The sequence below is a fragment of the Corylus avellana genome, chromosome ca5 (genome assembly GCF_901000735.1).
Source record: "Corylus avellana chromosome ca5, CavTom2PMs-1.0".
NCBI classification, from domain to species: Eukaryota; Viridiplantae; Streptophyta; class Magnoliopsida; order Fagales; family Betulaceae; genus Corylus; species Corylus avellana.
The window spans coordinates 28,269,919-28,285,785 of NC_081545.1; the positions used below are offsets into that span (position 1 = coordinate 28,269,919).

At 34.6% G+C, this 15,867-nt stretch overlaps 2 protein-coding genes across 2 annotated transcripts; both read left to right on the top strand.

Moving 5' to 3' along the window:
• The first annotated feature begins 1,124 nt into the window (after window positions 1–1,124).
• LOC132180692 (cold-responsive protein kinase 1-like) lies at window positions 1,125–7,047 on the top strand. The gene is made up of 8 exons (XM_059593599.1): window positions 1,125–1,591; window positions 4,140–4,543; window positions 4,670–4,792; window positions 5,334–5,461; window positions 5,574–5,787; window positions 5,973–6,204; window positions 6,307–6,457; window positions 6,604–7,047. The coding sequence occupies exons 1-8, from the start codon at window positions 1,209–1,211 to the stop codon at window positions 6,922–6,924; spliced, it is 1,956 nt and encodes a 651-aa protein (XP_059449582.1). The 5' UTR covers window positions 1,125–1,208; the 3' UTR covers window positions 6,925–7,047.
• A 1,122-nt stretch (window positions 7,048–8,169) lies between these two features.
• Window positions 8,170–15,817, top strand: LOC132180693 (cold-responsive protein kinase 1-like). The gene is made up of 8 exons (XM_059593600.1): window positions 8,170–8,620; window positions 11,267–11,670; window positions 11,792–11,914; window positions 12,525–12,652; window positions 13,076–13,289; window positions 14,567–14,798; window positions 14,921–15,071; window positions 15,155–15,817. The coding sequence occupies exons 1-8, from the start codon at window positions 8,247–8,249 to the stop codon at window positions 15,467–15,469; spliced, it is 1,941 nt and encodes a 646-aa protein (XP_059449583.1). The 5' UTR covers window positions 8,170–8,246; the 3' UTR covers window positions 15,470–15,817.
• The last annotated feature ends 50 nt before the right edge of the window (window positions 15,818–15,867 follow it).

The window sequence follows — 15,867 nt, forward strand, 5'->3', positions numbered from 1 at the left end:
TATATATATATATAGTATTCTGACGTGGTATATGTCGCCACGTCATAAATTATATAATTTTTAAATTCTTAAAATCTGTAATATTTTCTGATGTTGCAAAATTTAACATGTCAGAATTTTCTGACACATCATAAAATTTCTGACGTGGCAACAACACATGTACTGTAGCCACGTCAGAAAATCCTATTTTTTTTGTAGTGACGGTTAGAAGTTAATGATGGTTAAATTAACAGTAATTTTCTATTAAATAAATGATGATATAGACGTAATTTTCCATTGAATAAAAAAAAAAGATTTTGACTCTAATGGTCTCCTCCCGGTCAGTCGACTCTTCAGAAGATCACAAATTCAGTGTGAAGGCTCATAAACTTGCTTGGAATGATTCTCTTTCCATCTCTCTTTGGTCTCCTCCTCTCTCAGGTACTGTCAAGGCTAACTTTGATGTGACGGTTAAGAGTGATCAATTGTAGCTATAATTTTTAGTGACTATTGGTGAAACTTAAGCTGCTCTTTTAGCCTCTCAAATTGTTACCTCTCTTGGGATTTACTTGCTTTTGTGGGATGGAGATGCAATTAATATTATCGTTGCCATTCAGTAGTTGTCTCTTTTCAAATATTGAAATTTTGCATCTATTATTTTAGATATTAATGTAAACTTGCTTTCTTTGCATATATAATTGGAAGGTTCAAAAAGTTTCTAGGACTGTAAATTACTGCATGCATATTCTTTAACTAGATGAGTCACCTCAAATCTTGTGTTTAAAAGCATTTTCATTTGATATTTTGGTCACCTATTTTTTCTTGCATCAAAATCAAGAACGGAAAATCTCTCATTTGTAATCCTTTTTCCTATCCGCTTAAAAAAAAAAAAAACAACGTGGCTTCTGCTTGTTCAAGGACAACCCTGGAAACCCTGGCAACGTTTGGTCAGTTGAACCAATAACCACAGATAAACCTGTTCGATCTCCACGTGTACGGTTGGTGACGTTGTTTTTATTTTGTTTTCCAGAGCTAGTGTATTTTTGCCCCTTCAATATTTATATCCCCTGGCCTTTTCCTTATTTCTCATCTATAGCATCATTCTCATTCTCTCTCTCTCTCTCTCTCTCTCTCTCTATATATATATATATATATGAGGCAAACCTCCTCAAGTTCGATACACCAGCTGCTGCTACGTACTTCTGAGCTTTGATCTTAAAAAGCTAAAGATGATCAACCCATATAAAAAGATGCATGGGGTGTTCTCAATGACCGTAATATGTTGGTGGTTGACGGTGGTTGTTGCAGACCCACAGATCAATCTGTTACAGACTGGATGCAGCCCATTGAACGCGTCCAACGAGTCGGCCTTCTATTCTAATCTAAACGCCACCTTCTCGAAGCTCAGAGCACAGCTGAACAACAACGACAAATTCGCAACTGCAGAGCAAGTTACGGCTCCGGCGGCCTATATAAATGCGATTGTGCAGTGCAGGAACTACTTATCTAGTCCTGACTGCCTTGCTTGTTTCACCGCCGCCATCTCTCAAATAATCCGCAACTGTTCCGCAGCCAACGGTGCCCGCATCACGTACGATGGCTGCTTCCTCAGGTACTACCTACAGGCTACAACGTCCACGCCTTCTTTGTTATAATTCTGTATTTTTTTTTTTTCTTTTAGTCTACTAGTCAAATGAATGATATAATTTAGGAAAAAATACACTTTACCCCTGAACTGTCCACTCATTTTCACTTTTAACCCAAATATTTAAAAAGTGACACTTTACTCCCAAATTAAAGTATCTAGCATTAACACTCGACCCCAGAAGTATTTTGAGTTGACACTTTACTTCCCGAAGTAACTAAATTTTGGGGGGTAAAATATCAACTCATGGGATAAAGTGTCAATTCAAAATACTTCAAGGGTAAAGTGTATTTTATGGGGTCAAGTGTCAATATCAGATACTTTGGGAGATAAAGTGTCACTTTTTAAACATTAGGATTAAAAGTGCAAATGAAGGTCAAAATACTTCAGGGGTAAAGTGTATTTTTCCCTGTAATTTAATTCCATGAAATCAATTATTGATATAAAATAACTAAGTCAAATCAAAATTTTAAAATTACAATATAAATATATAATGATGGTTTATATAAATATTATCCCCGGACCTATGTTTTTTTCTAGAGGCTAGAGCGAACCGAACACGCAACCATCGAGTTCATTATCTTAGTCGAGAGTAGGTTGTGTTGTGCATGAAATTAAAATAACAGAATCTCAAAGAAGTAGAAAAGAACATAATAGAAAATAGATCACTCACACACGACATCAATATTTAAGTGGTCCGACTTAATAAGCCTACATCTAATTGGCGGAGACGATCCGAAGGAAATTTACTAACAAAAGATAGAGTACAAAAGTAACGGAGAGAAAATCACTCAAAACCAATACACCCAAATCTCACTCTGACACAAAAAAGAGAAAAATTAACAAAGAAAACTATCTTTTTCTCTAAGTGCCACAAGCCACAACAAAGTGAAAAAATCATAATGAGATATGTTGCTTCTAATTTTTCTCCCACGTCACTATGTTGCAAAGCCTCCATTTTTTATAGAGGTTCAAAGTTGGTCAGCAACTCCTTGTACAACTTGGAGTAAAGATACGTGTACTCCAAATTGGAGTAGTAAACCAACAAAAGCCAAAGAAGAAAAGTGTGGCTCGTAAAATCCCAAAACAATAGCCCAAAGACTCCAAGTCAAGCTTGGCATTCCAATGTCAGACGGGCCCCACTTCAAGACTTGAGTAATTCAAGGCACCACACAACAGGTTGAATATTCAACCAGTGGGTCTTCGTTTCTATGGTGGGGAGGCTTCGGATAATTAGGTGGAATTACAATTTTTTTTAAAAAAATAATTAATTTGCTATAAATTATCAAGGTCCCCTGTGTGTTTTCTTTTCTAGATGATTGAATATTAATTTGACTAGTCGGACGAAAGCATGGAAAAATCGTTTCTAAGAATTAATTTCTCGTCCTTTTCAGGGGCCCATTGTTAGAATTATTTGTTAAAAAATCGTTTCTAAGAATTAATTTCTCGTCTTTTTCAGGGGCCCATTGTTAGAATTATTTGTTAAGTTGGGGTCCATATATATATACAGATAATTCCAACCCTTGTTGACTTAATAAAAAAAATTATAATTTCTTTTTTAAATGGAGTACTTTTTTTTTTCATTTTTAATTTATAAAGGTATTTTTGTCTTTATAAAAAAAAAAAAAAAAAACTTTTAAAGGCATTCTTGTCTTTATGCGAGACAAAAGAGGTACATTGCAATTTTTTTGTAATTTAGAAAGACAATAATGCAATCTTCAGTTTTGAAGAACGTTAATTTAATAGAGCAGTAATGCCCCCCATCAACGCTATGTTAGCATTTTTCTTACATCAGATTAAAATAATAATTTTTATTTCATTGATAAAATAAATTTTTAAAAAAGTAAAAATCTTAAAAGAATAAGGAAAGAGAAGAGGTGGCTAAGGCACGGGCCAGCATCCCCAAGGGGAGGCATGAATCTTTACATATTTTTTATATAAGATGTTAAATATTTTTTCTGCTATCTTATACATAATAATTAAGTAATAAATATAACTTAGGCCACATGCACTTGGTAGTTATAATCATTTTCAAATTAATTAATTTTAAAATTTTATATGTTGGTGGGCTCTTACGTACTAACTTCCCCATCCTTCTTGGTAGTTACTAAAATCCACTTTTAGAAATGGCTTACATGCTGTTATTAAAATAATAGCATACAGTTTAATTAACGGTCAAGATTGAATTTTAAAGTTAACTTACTTTTACAAGGTTTTAATAGGAGAGAAAATGAAAAGAGATTTTTAGAAATTCAATGTTGACCCTTGATTAAACTACAGCATACATGCTGTTATTTTAATAACAGCATGTAAGCCAAATTCGGTTAGGAAGAGCACCTAGCATTTCCCTTAGTAAAATGGTAATAAATTACTGTTAAAAATATTAAAAAAAACATGTGATATATATATAACACTTAGCAATTATTAGAGTAGGTTAAAAAAAAATTAAAAAAAAAATTTAAACTAATTTGGAGGAAATTTCTGTTTGTTGTAATGTACATTAATTTGTTTTCAGGTACGAGAGCAGCAGCTTCTACGACCAAACCACTCAACCTGGTAATAAAGGGGATTGTGGTAATCAAACTACATCGCAGCCTAATGCTTTTAGTGCTGCGGTGAAAGAATTGTTGGTAGATCTCCAAGTTGCAACGCCTAGGATTAAGGGTTTCTTTGCAGCGAGCAAGAAGGAAGTGGTTGGTGGTGATGGTAACGCAACAGTGTATGCTGTGGCACAGTGTGTCGAAACAGTTAGTGAAAATGGTTGTCGGGATTGCTTGACAGTTGCGTCTACCAATGCAGAACTATGTCTTCCTAATGCGGCTGCTCGGGCAGTTGATGCTGGGTGTTTCATGAGGTACTCAAAAACGCCCTTCTTTGCTGATAACCAAACTACTAATATACTGCCCTTCTTAAGAAATGGTGAGTTTTGAGTACTGACACCTTTTCCCATTTTTTCCTGCGTTGTAATTAATTTGTATCAAATATTTTCATACTGTTGGACAATATTGGTATCTGCAAATTTTTCAGTAGTATTTTTAAATACAGGAAGTTCAAGCAAGAAGAAAGCCATTATTGCAGGAGTAGTTGGGGGTGTCGTAGGTGCTATTCTCATTATAGCCTTCTTTGTCTGGTTTACAATACAAAGAAGGCGCAAGCCAGTTATTCGAGGTAATGTGTACGTACCAAAGGTTTTCTGATAATATTTTAGTTATGATGTTTTATGTGCTTTCTTTTTTTTCGGCTGGCACAACAAATTATAAAGCTGTGATGAAATGATTTTTATTTTTTATTTTCGTTTCCAAATCATATTTTGAAAAGTTTGAAATCATGCCATGGGGTTTTTGAATTTTGAATAAAGAATAAAGTTTTCTTTTTAACTTCGTCGAAGAAAATCAATCTATGATCGAAACTAACACATTCTCATATGCAGTTTTAATGGAGCATACGATTCTCGATCACATGCATTTCAAAAAATGTATATGAAAATTAGATGTATTTTAGACGTATGTTAGTTTAATAATAAAAAAAATTATCAACTCAGTTCGGAAAAAAATTTTAGGGTTCAATAAATATTTTGAGCATTCATCATTTTCTCCTCATCTACCACAAATAATTAATCATAGATAAATACATCAAATTCATTTGTCGAAAAATAAGTAAGAGTTTTCCGCATATATTAGATGACCATAATTTTTTTACTCCATGACAGGTGACATATTAGGGGCAACTGAGTTACGAGGCCCAGTGAATTACAAGTACAAAGATTTGAAAGCTGCAACAAAAAATTTCAGCAAAGAAAACAAACTGGGAGAAGGAGGTTTTGGTGATGTATACAAGGTAAATTGTGAGCAGATATTCATCTAGATTTACCATTAATGCATTTATATATAATCCTCTGGTTGTATGGTTGATTAATTTTCCATCCCTTTATCCTTGCGTTATTGACTAGGGTACTCTGAAAAATGGGAAGATAGTTGCAGTGAAGAAACTGGCAATAGGCCAATCCTCAAGGGCAAAGGCAGATTTCGAGAGTGAAGTGAAGCTTATAAGTAATGTTCATCATCGGAATATGATCCGTCTTCTTGGGTGTTGTACCAAAGGGCCAGAACTACTTCTTGTCTATGAATACATGGCAAACAGCAGCCTCGATAAATTCCTGTTTGGTAACTTAAGCTCAACTCTTCAATGGTTCCACATAAATGCATTTAAGTTTAAATGTAGGCTCAAATACCATTTCATGAAAAAGATCAGAAGTATTGTGAATTATGGATGCTTTAATCTCTTTCTTTATTCTTCAATCTTTTGACTTGTATTTAATTTAAACAATATAATGGGATTGATCATATAGGTGAAAGACGAGGGTCTCTCAACTGGAAACAAAGATATGATATAATCTTGGGCACAGCTAGGGGTCTTGCTTATCTACACGAGGAATTTCATGCATGTATCATACATAGAGATATCAAAACCGGCAACATTCTTCTAGATGATGATTTCCAAGCCAAGATTGCAGATTTCGGGTTAGCAAGACTTCTACCCGAGGATCAAAGTCATCTCAGCTCCAAATTCGCAGGAACATTGTAAGCCAAACTAGTTAGAACCACCCCGCTTTCTTTGAAGTTCTTTTTGTTCCTTAATTACCATTATTCAATGATAGTTGCTAATTTTATGTAATCCATTAGAGGGTATACGGCACCTGAATATGCAATCCATGGGCAGTTATCAGAGAAGGTAGATATCTACAGTTTTGGTGTCGTTGTTCTTGAGATTATATGTGGCAGAAAAAGCAGCGAGGTGAAGAATGATCCTGACGGCGAGTACCTTCTTGAACGGGTAATTTCCCATATCAAATATGCTACTACTATTCATAAATTCTAATAAGAAATGGAAATATATATCTACTGCATCATAACAATACTAAAAGCTTTCTCTTTTTTTTCTTTTTCTTTTTTTTTTGTATTTTATGGTGCAATTAATAGGCATGGAAACTGTATGAGAATGACAAGCACCAAGAGTTGGTGGACGAAACCTTAGACCCAAACCAGTATACAATAGAAGAAGTGAAAAGAATTATAGAGATTGCTCTGTTGTGCATTCAATCATCACCTGCATTGAGGCCATCAATGTCTGAAGTTGTCGTTTTACTTAAAAGCAAAGGGCCAGTGGAGCGTCAGCCACCAAGCACGCCAGCCTACGTTGATTCTCAGAAGACAGTTAATGGAGACACATCCACTTCAACTCCATCATCTACATCTAATGCCACTGTCTCTACCTCTCAGTCTCAGGTCTCGGGTCGCTAATTAACATAAAAGATATCTTAAATTCTCTAGTGTCACTTCTGTGTGTAAAGATTGATATATAGCTTCCTTTATTAATTTGAGATTGTGTCTGCACGGACTTTAAAAGTTACTTTTAGTATTTAAAAAGTCGTGTCAAATAAAAAACAGATATGATTGGTAAAAAAATTCTGAAAGTATTTCTTTTAAATGCACTTTTAGAAAAAGATGAAAAATAAAGCTTTTCTTCTAGATTAATGTTTTTTTTAAGTTTTTTTTCTAACGCAATCTCAAACATACTCTTAATATATATATATATATATATATATATATGATGCATTTGGTGTGTGTTGGAAAAACAGTACAAGCTATATAGGTTTAGATTGGAATGAAATTCATTCCCTAATCCGTCAAAGGAAATTAATTCCCTGATGAATTTTAATGTGCATGGGGTACTTCCGTACTTAAACACAAATTAAAGGTGTTTGGTAATTTATTCCTAATAAAAAAAATTATTTATGGAATTTTAAATCTGAATACTAAGGTTGAGACATGAAATACATCTTTTTTGAATCACATAGATGTTATCATGTTAGCGAGACAAATATTCAATATTGTATTTTGTTGTGATTATGTTGGTAAGTGCCTTGGGGCACAAACCAAAAAAACCATTCAACTTAGTATGTTATAACTTACTTAATATGCTATGACTTTATGCTTATGCATTTTATTCGACATGTATTATAGTGGTTTTACTTAATATGCTGTGACATAAAATGCCAAAGACGTTGAAAAGACAAAATCAATTCCTAAAACCTTTTTAACAACCAACACGTCGAAAAAGATCATATCTTTTTGTATATTAATGTAATATATGATGAATTAGTGTACAAATGAAATTATTAAGTTTATGTAATGATTGGTTTAGGTACCTCTATTTTTAGTCTTGTTCAATGAATACTATGCTTATTAAAAATCTTCGTTTACTAGACTTACCGATAAATAAATAACGATATAGACAGAATTTTCCTTTGAATAATAATAATTAATAATATAATAAAAAGGAATTTTTGTGGACTTCAACAACTCTGGAAATTAACCTGACAAAGTTTGGGATCAGTTGTCATACAAACGCGTTCCCCATGGATTATTTTCCTTTGGTGACGTTCTTTTTGTTTTTTTGGCTTCCAAATTAATTTATAACAGTTCATATATTTGCCCAATAGTTGAAGCAAAACTTCTTCCTATTTCTATATATATATATATATATACAAGGCAAACTTCCTCAAGTTCCATATATATATATATATAACAAGTACTGCTACGTACTACTTCCGAGCTTGAAGATGAACCCAAATAGAAAGACGCATGGGGTGTTGTCAATGATGTTAATATGGTGGTGGTTGACGGCTGTGGTTGTTGCAGACCCACAGATCAATCTCTTAAACAGCGGCTGCAGCCAATACAACGTGTCCAACGAGTCGACCTTCTATGCAAGCCTAAACGCCACCTTCTCCGACCTCACAGCACAGCTCAACAACACCAACACCAGATTCGCAACTGCACAGCAAGTCACGGGTTCTGCCTATGCCATGGTCCAGTGCCGGAACTACCTCTCTACCGCCGACTGCCTCGCTTGTTTCACCGCCGCCATCGCTCAAATCCGCAACTGCTCCGCCGCCAACGGTGCCCGCGTCATCTACGACGGCTGCTTCCTCCGGTACGATACATTCTCCGCGCTTTCTTTGTCATAATTTTTTGTTTTTAGTCTACTATGGTTAAAAGAATGATATAATTTAATTTCTTAAAATAAATGATTTATTATATACTATAACTAATTCAATAATTAATTTGCTATAAATTATCATGGTCCCTAATTATGTGTTTTCTATTTTAGTGGATTGAATATTAATTTGACTATAGTAAGACAACTAATGTTATTTAGTAAATTCTCATATGACTGTCATATAATTATAATAATATGACAGTAAAACTCATTATTTGGATCAACAAAAACTTGTAAAAATAAAAATCCATGGTTGATATTCATTGTTATATCATCATAGTTATATATCCATCATATAAGAGCCTCCTAAATATCATTTTTTTCCTGTAGTTAGGGGTGTAAACGAGCCGAGCCTGAGCAAACTTCCCTTGTTTTGGCTCAGCTCGTTTAAATTTTACTCAAGCTTAAGGACGAGCCAAAAAATCGAGCCCGAGCTTGAACTCATAATAAGTCGAGCCAGCTCGCGAGCTGGCACTTATATTTAATTTAATTTAATTTTTTATTATAAATTTAAACTTGAAAGCCAGCTTACATATCAGCATTTGCTTAGCCTAACTAGCTGAGTATGGAGCCTGAGTCAATACAACAAAGCATTTGGTTTCAAATATAGAGGATATGCATCATTTTATAATAAAATGATGCTATTAGAAAATAAAAAAATCGTCAATTTTTAATATTAATATGAGCAACGTATGTGAACAATCAATTTGAGCCTTATACGAACTGCTCACGGGCCTAACCGAATCGAGTCGAGTCAAGTCGAGTTGAGCTTTCTTCGTTTAATATTCGAGCTAGTATTTGTGTTCACAAAATGCCTCATTTAATAATCGAATCGAGCACAAGCAGAGCCCGAACTCGCTCGTAGGCCCCTACCTGTAGCGGAACCCATGCATGAAAAATCCGGTTGGTGAGCTGTTTCGAAAAAGTAATTAAGAATTGATAGAAATTTTCTCTAAACTAGTATGAAGGAAATATCTTCCAATCTATTTAAAATAGTGTCACGTGTCTATAAACATTTAAAAGACACATTACATTTAGTCTAAGATAGTAAACTTTTAAGAATTTAATGTGTCTTTTAAATGTTTATAGACACATGACGCTATTTTTTATTTTTTTTTTTGATATGTCCGCACAAGATGGGGGAGGGAGATTCGAACTAGTGACCATCACTTCATTAGATGTAGTCCAGCCGATTGAGCTATCTCTTGAGAACTACATGACACTATTTTAAATAAGTTGGAGGATATTTTCTTAAGATTAATTTAGAAAAAATTTCTGTCCATTAAGAATTAATGTATGGTCTTTTTCATTGTTATTATTATTTTGTTATGGTGGGTCCATACAGATAATTCCACCGCTGAGCCGGCGTTGACTGAGAAGAACAATTAATGTCCGGTCTTTTTCATTGTTAGAATTATTTTGTTATGGTGGGTCCATACGGACAATTCCACCGCTGAGCCGGCGTTGACTGAGAAGAACAATTAATGTCCGGTCTTTTTCATTGTTAGAATTATTTTGTTATGGTGGGTCCATACGGACAATTCCACCGCTGAGCCGGCGTTGACTGAGAAGAACAATTAATGTCCGGTCTTTTTCATTGTTAGAATTATTTTGTTATGGTGGGTCCATACGGACAATTCCACCGCTGAGCCGGCGTTCACTTAAAACAAGTCACCTTGTAGACCAGGATACGTGGTATTCGGTGGCTACCCCTTTTAAAGGGCTCAGGTTTAAACGGAGCCTGATAATAGTTAATATCAGTCATTTTAGTTTCTAACACAGTAAAACATTTTTTTACTATATTCTTTCTCTCTCTTTTTAATAAAAATAATATTAAAAGAAAGTAAATAGTTGGATAAACGACGGTCAGAGTTTATATTGAAAAACTAACGGGTAAAATAAAGAAAATGTATTTTCATGAATTCTTTTATTTCTTTTTGTTATTATTTATATTTTTTGTGATTATTTTTATAAACACGTTTGTTTTTGCAAAAGTATTTTTAAAATTAAATTATAATGAGCAATTCGTGCCTGACTTGAGCAATATGTTAGTTTAATTAAGGAAAATGTTAAGCCTAAATAAGTTCTTCATATTTGGTCCATATTCTCTTACAAATTTAATAAATTAATTATTAAATTTGTGGGGTTTACTATTGACTTATGTGAAGTCCATATAAATTTGCAAATTTAATGGTCGATTTGTAAGATAAGATAAACCAAATATGAAAAAAATATTACTCATATTATTTTTCTTTAATTAATATTTTAACACAACCCTTTAACAGGTGGGGTCTAATACCGAATAATACGTGAAATATTTAATTAAAATAAAAGGTGAATATGAATAGGGTCTCAAATGAAATGGAGTGTATAAGTTGTGTTTTTTAGATGGGTAAAATTATTATTTTAATTTTTTGACAATTTTTCGGGTGAATAATAGAGACAATGTTTAAACTCAATACCTTTGTTGTAAGACAATGTTAAATCAGGCTTAAATTTATAAAAAAATAAATAACAAAGTTAATAACTTAATAATTTAATTAATTAATGATCAATTATGTACTTCAAATTTGTTTTCAGGTACGAGAGCAGCAGCTTCTATGACCAGACCACTCAGCCTGGTAATAAAGGGGTTTGTGAAAATCAGACAGCATCGCAGACTCCTGCTTTTAGTACTGTGGTGAAAGAATTGTTAGCAGATCTCCAAGTTGCAACGCCTAGGATTAATGGTTTCTTTGGTGCGAGCAAGAAGGAAGTGGTTGGTGATGATGGTAACACAACAGTGTATGCTGTGGCACAGTGTGCTGAAACAGTTAGTGAAAATGGTTGTCAGGATTGCTTGACAGTAGCGTCTACCAATGCAGAACTATGTCTTCCTGGTAGGGTTGGTCGGGCAATTGATGCTGGGTGTTTCCTGAGGTACTCAGACACGCCCTTTTTTGCTGATAACCAAACTACTGATATAAGTCCCTTCTTAGGAAATGGTGAGTCTTGAGTACTGACATCTTTTTTCCAATATCAATTTTTTTCATACTGTTGGACCATATATTGGTCTCTGCACATTTTTTAGTACTGAAATTGGCGATGCCTTATTTTGAATTACAGGAAGTTCAAGCAAGAAGAAAACCATTATTGGAGGAGTAGTTGGGGGTGTTGTAGGTGCTATTCTCATTATAGCTTTCTTTGTCTGGTTTACAATACTAAGAAGGCGCAAGCCAGTTATTCGAGGTAATGTGAGAACGCCAAAGGTTTTCTGACAATATTTTAGTTATGATGTTTTATGTGTTTTTTTTTTTTTTTTTTGGGCTGGGACGGCAAATTATAAAGTTGTGAAATGATTTGTATCTTTTTTCTTTCTTTTTCCAAATCATCGTTTGAATAGTTTGAAATCATGCCATGAAGTTTCTGAATTTAAAGAACAAAGTTTTTCTCCATGGGTAGGAAAAAGTCTGTCTTTTGAATTCACATGTTCTCATTATCTCATATACACTTTTAATAGTACATCCGAGAAATGTCACATGTGAAATTGGGTTAGAGAAAATTTCTTCAGCTCAGTTTGAAAAACTTCAAGAAATATTTTGACAAGCTATGTAGACATAGAAAGAATAACTTCCCATTATTTTCTTAAATACTATCATTTCTTGTTCCTCAGTCCAATTTCTGTCGAGTTGTCGATTTCTAAAATATGTCAACTACTTCTCACTCCTTAAGCTTTTTGTCATTTGCTTCTCATCTACTGCAAATAATTAATTTTGGATACCTTAAATTCATTTATCAGAAAATATGTGAGAGTTTTCTTCACATATTAGATGACCATAACTTTTTTACTCCATAGCAGGTGACATACTAGGGGCAACTGAGCTGCGAGGCCCAGTTAATTACAAGTACAAAGATTTGAAATCTGCAACAAAAAATTTCAGCGAAGAAAACAAACTCGGAGAAGGAGGCTTTGGTGATGTATACAAGGTAAAACTGAAGAAACTAGTGAATTACAAGCCATACGCACATCTTGCATCACGTTCTTCATGTGATTTCAAGGAGTACTCCCCCCCTCCCCTATTTCTGTCAATCTATGGTTTGGTAATATGAAAAGGCAATGGTGCTCTCTTTACGACTCCTTTGCCCATTTAGTGTGCATTTGGAATTGTATTGAAAAATATAGCTTTTATCCATAGAATAAGCCTGAAAGAGTTTTTACCGAACGGATTCATTTTTGCTTGGCATAGCTTTTTATGTACTAAAATCACTTTTTAAGCTCCTTAACGCAATCTCAAACAAGCTTTTAGTTGCTATTAGATCTTCATCTAGGTTTACCATTAATGCATTTATAATCCTCTGGTTGTATGGTTGACTAATTTTCCATCCCTTTATCTTTGCATTATTGACTAGGGTACTCTGAAAAATGGGAAGATAGTTGCTGTGAAGAAACTAGCTATAGGCCAATCCTCAAGGGCGAAGGCAGATTTCGAGAGTGAAGTGAAGCTCATAAGTAATGTTCATCATCGGAATATGATCCGTCTTCTTGGGTGTTGTACCAAAGGGCCAGAACTACTTCTTGTTTATGAATACATGGCGAACAGCAGCCTGGATAAATTCTTGTTTGGTAACCTACTTATCAATGTTTTCACATAAATGTAGGATTAAATATTATTTCATGAAAAAGAGAAATATTGTCAAAACGAATTATGGATGCTTTGGTCTCTTTCTTTGTTCTTCAATCTTTTGCTTAGGGCATTTTCAATCCTTTGGGAGACCAAAAGGCTTCGATTTTCTAGATTGCTAAGGGCGTGAGGCTAAATTTTACTAGCATATATAGATGTAAGAAGCAATGGATTTGATTGATTTCAGAAGTTGTGTAGGGGTGACTCCTAGGCTAATTGCTGAGGACTTCAATGTGGTTAAAAGTGTTCAAGAGAAAGGGGCGAAAAGTAGGTTGAATTCCTATTAAACTGAGTTTGTGGATTGCTCTTACCATTTGGAGATTGAGGATTTGGCATTTACTGGTTCTCTTTACACTTGGAATAACAAGAGGAGTGGGGAGGACTTTGTGACAAAGAAGCTAGATCGGGTTATGGCAAATGTTGAATGGATTGGTAAATATGGGAATACGGATGTAGAGTTTATCGAATGTGGGATTTCTGACCACTCTCCAGCTGATTTTGCTGGAGTAACTTGTATTGTGTTGTTCTTTTATAGAAAAGCTAATTCATCCCAAAAACAAAAGTAGGAAGAAAGGGATTGAGGTGCTCCTAGGATCAACTCTGGGTCAATATGCTGCACTGAGAAGTGTTCAGTGTGTGCATGATTAAATTGGTTGAGAACTTGAGTCAATAAAGGTAGAAGAAATAGTTGAGGAAGGAATCGCAAGTGAATGAGGGAGTTCATGAATATGAAATGAAACTTTTAAAACGTAATCTTTATTCAAATATTGGGACATAAGAAGAGTTGTTCTTTGTACAATCTGCCTAAATTAAGCTGCTTGTCCTCAGTATGACCTTATCTTCTCTCTCTCTCTCTCTCTTGCTCTATTGCTCTCCCTCCCTCCGTTTTTTCAGCAGACACATTCCTCTAGTGGGTCCTGAATTGACAACCACAATCTCAACCTTATTATTATGTCATTGCTATCTGAGTATACAGATTGGTTTCTTTTCTTTTCTTTTCTTTTCTATTCTTTTTTTACCCTCTCGCTTTTGAAGATTTTCTGAAAGCTAGAGTTTTGCATGTTACTGCATTCTTTCTGCTTTTGCATCTCAATAAATTGTTCGTGCAACTATGTAAGAAAATTCCAGATTTATTATAATTGATGCATTCACTCTTTTGACTTGTTTTGTAACTTGTATTTAATTTGAACATCCTAATGGGATATTGGGATTGATATAGGTGAAAGACGAGGGTCTCTCAACTGGAAACAAAGATATGATATAATCTTTGGCACAGCTAGGGGTCTTGCTTATCTACACGAAGAATTCCATGTATGTATCATACATAGAGATATCAAAACCGGCAACATTCTTCTAGATGATGATTTCCAAGCCAAAATTGCAGATTTCGGGTTAGCAAGGCTTCTACCCGAGGATCAAAGCCATCTCAGCACCAGATTTGCAGGAACATTGTAAGCCAATTAAACTAGTTACAAGTTAGAACCACCCCCACTTTCTTTCAAGTTTGTTCTTTTGGTTCCTTATTAATTACCATTATTAGATGATAGCTAATTTTATCTAATTAATTCATTAGAGGGTATACGGCACCTGAATATGCAATCCATGGTCAACTATCAGTAAAGGTAGATATCTACAGTTTTGGTGTTGTTGTTCTTGAGATTATATGTGGCCGAAAAAGCAATGAAGTGACGAATGATCCTGACGGCGAGTACCTCCTTGAACGGGTAATTTCCCATATCAAATATATATGGTTATATATATCTACTGCATCATCACAATACTAAAGCTTTGATGGTGCAATTAATAGGCATGGAAACTGTACGAGAATGACAAGCATGAGGAGTTGGTGGACGAAACCTTAGACCCAAACGAGTACACAGCAGAAGAAGTGAAAAGAATTATAGAGATTGCTCTGCTGTGCGTTCAGTCATCACCTGGTGTGAGGCCCTCAATGTCTGAAGTTGTCGTTTTGCTCAAAAGCAAAGGGCCATTGGAGCGGCAGCCACCAAGCAAGCCAGCCTACGTTGATTCTGAGAAGAAGGTTCGTGGAGACAGATCCACTTCAACCGCATCATCCACATCTAATGCCACTGCCTCTATCTCTCAGCCCACGGGTCGCTAACGTATGTAAAAGATATCTGGAATTCTCAACCGCCACTTTGGTGCATAAAGATTGATATATAGTTTCCTTTGCTTAATATTTATGTATACAGTGCATCTCCAGCGAACTGAAGAAAAGTTCTTCCTGGAGTGTTCTTTATTGAAAAAGCTGATAATAAGAGACAATTGTAAGGAACCAAATGCTTGACATAAATGACTTTGAAGCTTCAACCGATAAGCATTTGAATTCATCTTCTCAACTATCTCCAACGGTCCAATCTTCCTCACTCTTAGCTTACGTTGGAATTATTTCAAGTTCAATTTGAGTGGTAACCATTGATGATCTTTCATTTCCTAAGATGCTATTGAAAAAAATAAAAATGAAGATGTATTTTAATAGATTGGTATGAAACTAACATA